Here is a 9756-nt window from a genome sequence, read left to right as displayed (position 1 = left end):
AATATAAGGAGAGTTATCTACAAGTATCTTGGGCACCACTGTTGAAATTCTTGTTCAATACGAAACCTATTCCCTTTTGGAAAAACTACAATGCACAGATTATGTTCGAGACTGAGTTGAGGAAGACGTACATCACTCAAAAGCTGTGGAAGGTCCCAAATACTGACTACTGAGCTGAAGATAAGTCTGCGCAAGCCTATCACAGAGATCATCAAACCAGGCTATACGAAATACATAAATGATAACAACATTACCACCCCAAGAGTAACTCCCCAGGAGCTGGAAGAGATGTTGCAAGATCTAATCGAAGGATGACGAACAGAGTGCACCACTGCAGCAATGAGGTCACTCTAGGTTACATTTCTGTGGGTATCCGTATGAAATGTTGTTGCTTCAATTAACTTGGCTTCTGAAGATGCTGCATGTGAAGCAGACCAAAACCTGAAGCATCATCAAACTTCACTTCGCTATTTATATATTTTTTTCTTTCATTTTCAAATAATGGATATGATGGGCATCACATACAACTGATACTTTTGTTTGCGAATTACAGTATAGATATAGGTACTCGTACAAGATTGACACTAAGCCAGCAGATCTTAAGATTGATGAAATCACCACAAATATTTTTGCTGTCGACGGGTAGTCAAGAATTTAAATCCAGATGAACAAGTTTAACGACAAGGAATCAAACCAAGGAGTTATGCTCATTTCGTACACAGCTGATATTCCATTGCTGTGTCTTTAGCCGTTTGCAGTCGCTGGCCTGTTTTTTGGCAAATCTTGCCGTGGGCTGTCTGGGTTGTTTTCACATATATGCTCATATATAGTGGCGTCTTCTTTTTGTGGAGGACTTCACTGTGGTTTATGTTCCTCAGAAGTTGAAACATATTATCATGCCATCCACGTGTATGGGAAAATATGGGACGATGTTGGTAACCTTAGACCTGTAGGCTGCTGTGAATGTCACACAAAGATTTCGCGCGTCTGCAAGATCACCCACCCATGCAGACTGCTGTTGACTGATTTCATATGATGGGAAGGGCACAATGTGATGGGAAGATGGTAACCCTATGACGCTGACATGCAAGATAAGCGTTGGCCGGTTGGTCACTGAAACAATTTACGTCAGCTACATCGATCTGTGGTCGAAGTCGTTATTAGCTGAGGGTATACGTTCATGTTGCTGTCAAGGCTCTGAATCAATCACAAGCACAATCATTTGGTTGACTCCGACTCGGTACAATCAAGATCGGTACGAACACCGCCGAACTCTATCTATCTGTATATATGTATGTACGTGAACAGTGAACCGATCCGCGCGGAAAAAAGAAGCCCGTGCCCATACCACAGTTTGGTCAAGGCGTGTACTGGCAGAGTACTGTGCTCGCATATCTAAAATGCTGGCCGATAGGTGCGAAATCCATGCATATCTTGCATGTGTTGGCGCGAGCACGAACGAATTTAAGAGCCACGCAGACGCAGTGTTTGTGATAACCAAGCAACGCCGCCCATAACGGAAAACGGCATCACGTACGTACACACCATGACACCCAGCTAGCTAGATACACACACATGCAGTTGCTGCACAACTTGCGCAAGTGCACGGATGCATGGCCGAACTCGAAATCAGGCTTGCGTTGCGTGGGTGAGCCAGCGAAGACGGGATGTGCACAGCAGCAGGGACAGGGGAGAGGTAGTCCATGCGTGTGCACAAAGCACACTACTTGACACACCTTCCAATTGTTTCCAGCATACGTAGTGCAACCGCAAGCTTCAGCTACAGCTATAAAAGGGCGTGACAGGTGAGGCCGTGAGGTGCGACGCCTCTCGTCGCAGAACCGCGCGTTCTCGTCGTCCGTCGTCGGTCTTGGCTTGCAATGGCTTCCAAGGCGAGCGCGTGGGTTCTCCTCGTCGTTCGCCTGCTGGTGGCAGTCGTCGCTGGCTTGGCGCCGGTGGCGGCGGCGGAGGAGGCGGCGTTCGACGAGAACTACGTGGTGCAGTGGGGTGAAGATGGTTATCACCTTGTCATCCGGGGCACGGAGGCTAATATCACCATGGATCAGAGCTCTGGTACGTACGTGTGCAACGTGAAGCGAGACCTTTGCGTTCTTGCTGCGATAAAATCTGTCAGTGTGAGTGATGATTGTGCGTGCTTGCAGGTGCCGGGTTCCGGTCCAAGTCCATGTACGGATCAGGGTTCTTCCACATGAGGATGAAGCTGCCGTCCGGCTACACGGCCGGCGTCGTCACAACCTTCTATGTGAGTTCCACGACCGACGTTATTATGTGTACTTGCTCGATGATCACTAAGCATCAGCATCTGCTCTTCCAGCTCCTGATGATCACATATTGTGAATTTTCTCTTCCAGCTTATCTCGCAGCCGGAAGATGGGAACCGTGACGAGGTGGACTTCGAGTTCCTGGGCGACAAGGCCGGCGTGCCCATCACCCTCCAAACCAACGTCTTCGTCAATGGCCGCGGCGACAGGGAGCAGCGGCTGCACCTCTGGTTTGACCCCGCTGCCGACTTCCACGACTACAAGATCCTCTGGAACCCATACCAGCTCGTGTAAGAAACACAAATCCTAGCTATCCAAATGGTGCCACTGCCAGTCTGCCGCCACCCAAGTCCTAATTGTTGGTGCAATTCGCGTGTGCACACGCAGGATGTTCGTAGACGACACGCCCGTCCGGGTGCTGCGGAACCTGACGGGCACCGTGCCGGGATACCCGTTCCCGGCGAAAGAGACGATGCTGATCCGCGCGAGCATCTGGGACGGCTCTGACTGGGCGACGGACGGCGGGCGGACCAAGGTGGACTGGTCCCAGGGGCCCTTCACGGCCGGCTACCAGGGCTTCGACGTCAGCGGCTGCGCCAACGGGAGCGCGACGCCGTGCCACTCGCCGGACCTCTGGTGGAACGGCGGCGAGTACAGGAACATCACCGCGGAGCAGCGGGCGGCGTACGAGGACGTGAAGAGGAATTACGTCAACTACGACTACTGCGCCGATAAGGCCAGGTTCAATAACACTGTACCCATCGAGTGCAACTACGCTTGATAAGCTAAGAGTGGCGTTGTACATCAAATTAATCCACGATTTATGTATAAACACGAAAAGATAAAGATACCTCTGATTATTTGTTGCAAGCAGAGTTTGGTTACAAGGGCTAAAAAATATATTTCTATATAAGTCACTAAATTTGTTATTATTTGTGCAGCTTATGTTTATACTACTTCAGCAGCTCATCCTCACGGATGTAACATGCTAGCGTGACATGTCTTCTCTCTCCCCCTCTCTCTTCCCTCATTTTCTTTTGATTACCTAGGAGGACTGCATATTATGTCATTATTAGATAGAAAAGTGGTTCAATTGGCTTGATCCGTTGCCTGGACCTCCCACATGACTAGATCCACCGCTGGACTGTCCTTGGCAGTTGGATGCTCCGCAGGTCTTGCCACTAGGAGCTCCCCTTGCTCCCTGGCCTTGGCCGCAGCCGCTAGGTCGCAACAGCAGCCACCCATGATGGCTTCTCTGAGCGTCTTCCTTGGGAGCGAGATGAGTGTGGGGACGACGGATGCGAGTGCATGCGGGAGTGTCCTATTGCTCCTCATGCCACCTCATCGTAGACCTCCCTATTTGTGATGGCTAGCGATCTATCACATCCACACCAACTCCCAAGCCTCCCTCATTGAAGTTCATGCTGAGGACTTGGAGAAGCTAGATCAGGGATTCATGAATGATAAGGATGACACTTTCGGCTAGCTACTCGTGCTAGTGGCTCCGTCGGGCGTACATGAAGAAACACGACCAGAACAACCTCTAGGGGATGGTGTAGCCCCACTTGCTACCACTTATGCTAGAGATCCAAGTCCCTAGCATCAGCGATACCTCCTCAGTCATGACTTTGCATGGCCTACGTGGCGTGCCGCGCTGACTTATTCGCTTGAACTTATCAGCTCGGCTTAGGTATAATATTTTTCTCTCACAACAAAATAGCATCAGCTGGCTTATCAGCCGCAAAAAACCTGCTAAAGATGGTGTCGGGTTCATAAACCCGGGGTCCCTTATGGACCGGCTTCCCAGCAAAGGCTCGGCCCAGCAGACAACGTTGTGAACCAACGCGCAACTTTTGGGCTGCCCCAAGTACCTAAAACGACAGGCCAGAAGGGCGATCCAATCTCCGACCGGAAAGCCTGGCCGAGAAGGAACAACGCCCGCTTCCAACTACGGTCCGCCTCTCCGATCGGAGCGCTTGCTTCGGTCTCCAGCCCGCCTCTGGATGGCCTTTTCGACCGGAAGGCCTGGCCAAAACACCACTTCCGACTCCGACCCGCTTCTCCGTCTGGGAATGCGGCAAACCCCTGCTTACAGCTCCTCTACGACTGGCGCAATCAGAGCCGACTGGGACCGACCGACCGGGGACGCCCGCTCGGCAAGGACCAGGAAACGGACGGAGAAAGTAAGGCAGGGCATTCAAGTCAACCGCAATACCAAGGACTGTACCCTGTACACCTGCAAGGCAGTACACTGCGACCTCCCTGGCATGACAGAACCGAAGCAGTGTTGTAGGCACCGACATTTTCCCCTACAGTGTTGTGGGCGCCATCAACTCCCATACCAGATAAATACGGTAAGGCTCTCCCCACGAGCCTCTGAGGCATCGATAGTGTTGTGGACGTCGACATTTACCGTACCAAGCAAACATGGTAAAACCCTTTGCATGTCTCTAGGTATCAACAGTGTGATAGGCACTGACATCTGCCATACCTGAAGAAGATGACACAACCACCCACGTGCATCTGACATTGAACAGTATTGTGGGCGCCTACTGTCATCTTATACCCGTTGGCGTGGGCAACAAGACTTAGTAGCATGCGAACTCCCTCCCTCTCACTTGTAAGTCCATCCCCTTCATCTATAAAAGGAGATGCGCTCTCTCCCAAAAGACAGGTGATTGAGATCAATAAGTTCACTAGCACACAACAACAGAACCACCAGGTTCAAATCATAAGCACACACTTGAACACTTAGCACATAGCGGAGCTCCCGTCACTCTCGGCCCCTCTAACCAGAGTCCGACCAGGCCTCTTGTACCACCATCTTTCTCCTTCTCGTTTGTAACCCCACTGCAAACTTCGAGCACCTAGGCTCAAGAATAAAGTCACCGACCGACTCAAATTGGACGTAGGGCACGTTGCCTAAACTAGTATAAACCCTGTGTCATTGAGTGTTAGGCCACCTCTGATCATAATGTACAGCAAAACTACAAATATTTATGTGTTGGTCACTTTCTGCACCGACAGTTGGCGTCGTCCGTATGGAAGACGCTGTACGTTCAACACTTTTTGGTCATAGGATGGCCTACTTTTTCACCACCTTCACCATGACGAGCTCGAGCGATACGACTCGCTTCGGCTCATTGGAGTTTCCCGCACTCCCACCAGTTGGGATGCGGATTCCACCCGTCTTCGAGCCGTCCTAGGCCTTCCTCTTTGAAAGCCTAGACTTCGTCGCTAAATGGCTCGGCGTTCTACGCCTCCGCGAGGAGGCAACCATCTCTGTACCCGTCGGAGGGGCGCCCCACGCCGGCTTCGGGACACCCAATGGCTTCAACGACGAGGCGTCTATGCTTCATTCCGAGCAAACTCTCTGCTTAAACTCCGCTGTGAGTAATGTGCATGTTGTTATTTACTTACCATTCACTATCTTCCGCTGATTATCTAAAGGGACCTCGTTGTCCCTGTCGTGACCGCCATGCGACTGGTTCCCCTACGGCCTCATGTCCCCTGCGGATGCATATGCCCGGGGGCTCCGAAGGATGCCGGCGCCACCCCCTCTCACGTCTAAATTTGTGGGGATGGCAAGCTATGCTCCCACCTGTTTCCTCGACCTCATGGATGATGATGTTGAGAGTGACGGCTCCAGCATCGGTGATGTGGCACCTAGCCACCGTCTGTCCTAGGAGTGCGCTATGGCGGATGCTCTAGGACAGCCGCCAGTGGTAGCAGAGTCCTTACAGACTCTCACCCCTTCAGACCCTTGTGCGGGGACCCTCGCGCTCACACAAGAGCACGGTGAGGAGCTACGACAACGGCGGCAGAACCAGCCGCTACGTGAGCCGGCATGCTCGGCGCACCACATTGCGCCCCATGCGCATAAAACGGCGAGCGACGCTCGGGGTCGCGCCTGCCAGCTATAGCACAACATCATGGATGGGGGGAACGATCCCCCTAGTTCGCTCGGGCTAACCAGAACATCACCACTGCAGCAATGCTTCTGCGTGGCCTTCTCGAGCCGAACGACCCTCAGGAACAGGCGATCCACCTGAACCTCCGGGCACTAGTGGAAACCGCCGCTGTTCAACAGGCGGAGAGCTCTGCATCGCGACACCGACTCACGGCTTCTCTCTCCACCAGGGGAGTAGGGACGCACCAGACAAATCACTCCACCCGCTCACCGCTACAGCCACTAAGCGTGGCACAGGAGGCCGCATCTACGTCCTGGTCTGACCTGGCGCCTGCTCCACACCGACCGCCTATACGCGAGCGGCTTAGGCCGAACCAAGACGCTCACAGCGTCATCAGCAACCGGCATTGGTCCCGGCATGATGATGACATCCATTGAGCGACAGTGATGGCAGGCGACAGAGACCCTGGCCGGACCATCGCAAGGAGTGGTGAAACACACCCCAGGCGCGGTCGCTGGCCAGATGACCAGAGTCCTAGCCCAGATGGACCGGGACCTCGGGCCTTTGGCCGACGCATCCCAAGAGCGTCATTCCCGCAGCGCTTCAATGGAGGCTGGGGCAAAGGCAAGGCCAAGTGCAAGGATCAGGACGAGGGCCCCTCCATGTAGAGGGGCTAAAAGAACAAAAGAGATCGCCGCTGACCGGCCAACTCCACGTTGGTCACCACGGCTGATCATAGGGCAAGCAGCCTCAGCAGGGCCTTCCAGATCACTTCAACGAGCTCATGGAGAGCCCGTGCACCAATCATGCCTACCCCGTCAAACACCTCTACAAGGACTACGAGCTCCTCAAGCACCTTCTGTGACAGGCCGACGGGCCGAAGAAAGAAAAAGGCGAAGAAGCAGCGGCCAAGAAAGGGGGCGTAGAGGACAAGGATCCGGATGACTGAAGGTCGAGGTGATCTGACCGGACACCTACCGATAGAAGGACGACAATGACAACGTACTCACCAATGCTTGGAATAGCTATGTTGTTTCTTCCCCTAAAATTCAGTCTTACCATTGTTTACTTAACGTTTGCTCCTATAAAAGCGCCCCGACCCGAACACTTTTGGCCTGGGTCGCTCAGGGGCTCCACGGGGGTGCACTACCACCTTTCTTTTCATTTACTATCATATGGTAAAAATCCTTCCTACCCGAACAAAAGGGTAGTTCATTCCTTTAAATTACCTTACATAGCTTTGCTTTAAATATTCTGACCGATCGCACCCCTCCTCTACCTACAGTTACGAGCAGCTAAGCCTCGTGGGCCACGCCCGGGCTCCTAAAGGTTGCAGCCTACGGGACGAATGGGCTAGTGCGAAAAAGAAAGAATAAAAAACAAAATTATGCTAAGGTAAAACTAAGGAACGAATGGGACAAGCTTCCCCGAACAGAGTGATTCCATCACAAAAAATGAAACTGATTGTATTCATTAAGTACACAAGAACGTTTACATGAGGGCTCCCCCACGAACTTAACTTTTTACATCTGCTAAACTACTTATACTTTACAAGCTATTGGGGCTGCCCGGCAGCATCTATTGTCGGTGCGACCGGCGAAGGCACAGGCTGCTCGCTCCTTGGTTGGACGACATTCGGCTCTGTCGGAGGCAGGGCGACGTCCTCCTGACGCATGCTTCTGGCCATGTCCACACGGCGAGCATCCATCACCCACTGTGCGGAGACTTGCTCGGCCAACAACTTTGTGTGTGGCAGCAAGCTCTCCCCGAGTGACTGGATGTCCTTCGTGCTACAGCCATTGGCGTACCCACTGCAGATGGTGGCAAAGTCTAGGTTCGGGTGGTACATCGCCACCGAAGTCAACACCCCCGACGCCCCGTAGAACAGCCCGTGGGTGATGAGGGCCCGGACCTCATCCGGAACCTCCACCAGCTAGATGGCGGGCACACTAGTACTTGGCACCGACCCAAAGATCTCTGAGACCATGAGCTGGGTAACATTGCATATCTGGTCAAGTTCCCCCTTGACAGCACGTCGCTCTTAAGGGACTTAGCCACCACCTTCGCATTCCGACCAAACATCGCCTTGGCCATCTTCAGGTCCCGCTCTAATAATTCCACCTTTCCACCTAGCTCTAGAAAAAGGTACGGGTCAGTCACACTCCAAAAAACTCAATAGCAGGATCGAAAAGAAACAAAGAAAGGCATACCAGGATGTAATCGGTATGACTCTGAAGCCCTGACCCAACATCAACGGGCTCGTAGGGCGAGGACCGCTCTTAGGCTATGACCCACGCCCCCTCACTTTAGCCGGGGCGGAGTCGACCCAACTAGCTCCTACCCAGCCCGTGAGTCACCACAACCTTTGGCTCAGGGCACGCCAACCGCAGCAACTGGCGGGGCATCCTCTCGCTATAACTCATGCGCTGACGCCAGTCCCGATGATGCGTGGGTGCGAGCCCACTCCTTTGACCGCCTAGCCTATCCCGCCACACCCATGGCAGGCGGGGAGGAGGCTGGCGACACCTCAGAAGGGCGCGGTGACCGCGTCCGCTTCACCTCCCGTTCGCTGACGACGTCCGCACTCATAGCATGCTTCCTCGACGCAGGAACATTGTTGCACCTCTCTGCCCCCTGCTCACCGCCAGCGGGCATGGCGATAGGATCGCGACGCTCCGACGAGGTCGCAATGACCTCCCAGCTTTCCTCCTTCTCGGAGAAAATCATATCATCCTCCACCTCTATTGGGTCCTCCGACTCGAGCTTTGACTTGATGTCGCTCCTATTTTCCGTGGCCTTCACACACCGGGCGATCTCCTTCTCCTTCTCATACTTCCGCCAAGCCTCCTCATCTTTCTTCTTCTTGGCATCCATCGCCTCCTTCTGGGCGGCCTACCAGAAGGTGTGCCCGGGACTTGTTAGCTTCAAGTCCCTACGAAATAGGCGACTTAAAATCAAAAAATAGGAAAGCAAAGGGGAAAAGAACACGGAGTAAAGAAATGGGAGCATACCGGTTTGGACACCATTGCGGCATTGAGAGGTATGGGCTTTCCATCAACCTTCTCTTTGGGCTTTAGCTGCAGCACCTGGTCAAGGCGACTCTAGACCTCGTCGTTCGGTAGCTCCTCTAGCAACACACGGTCGGGGTCCGTCATGACGTTGTACTTCCACATCGGCCATGTCCTCTCCGCTAGCGGAGCAACCCGATGGTGGAAGAGGGTGTGGAACACCCGCACCCTGTCAAGGCTGCGCTGCATGAGCTTCTGGAGCTCCGCCTCGATGATCTCCACCTTCTTATTCTGTCGACTGGTGGGGCCCCATGACTAGCTGTCTAGTCCCTCTGGCCTCCTGCCAGTGAAGGGAGGAAACGACGCCTCCGCCGGGTTCCTAATGTAGAACCATTCCCCATGCCACCCCTGATTGGAATCATAGGGGGTATACATGGGGTACAAGCCCTCCATGCTCGGTTTCTTCTGCAGCATGAAGCCCCCCACTGGCGTGGCCTCAGGTGGATTCCCCACCAACAAAGTTCACCTAGAGAACATCCGTCGGAAGAAATCCAT

General features: G+C 53.3%; 1 protein-coding gene across 1 annotated transcript; it reads left to right on the top strand.

The window, feature by feature from the left end:
• The first annotated feature begins 1838 nt into the window (after nt 1-1838).
• Nucleotides 1839-3190, top strand: LOC136522673 (putative xyloglucan endotransglucosylase/hydrolase protein 1). The gene is made up of 4 exons (XM_066516484.1): nt 1839-2073; nt 2163-2263; nt 2373-2572; nt 2670-3190. Exons 1-4 carry the CDS (start codon nt 1881-1883, stop codon nt 3061-3063), a joined length of 888 nt encoding a protein of 295 aa, XP_066372581.1. The 5' UTR covers nt 1839-1880; the 3' UTR covers nt 3064-3190.
• Nucleotides 3191-9756: the final 6566 nt, after the last annotated feature.

The sequence above is a fragment of the Miscanthus floridulus genome, chromosome 18 (assembly GCF_019320115.1).
Source record: "Miscanthus floridulus cultivar M001 chromosome 18, ASM1932011v1, whole genome shotgun sequence".
In the NCBI taxonomy this organism is placed as follows: domain Eukaryota; kingdom Viridiplantae; phylum Streptophyta; class Magnoliopsida; order Poales; family Poaceae; genus Miscanthus; species Miscanthus floridulus.
This window is presented reverse-complemented; position numbering and strand designations above follow the sequence as displayed.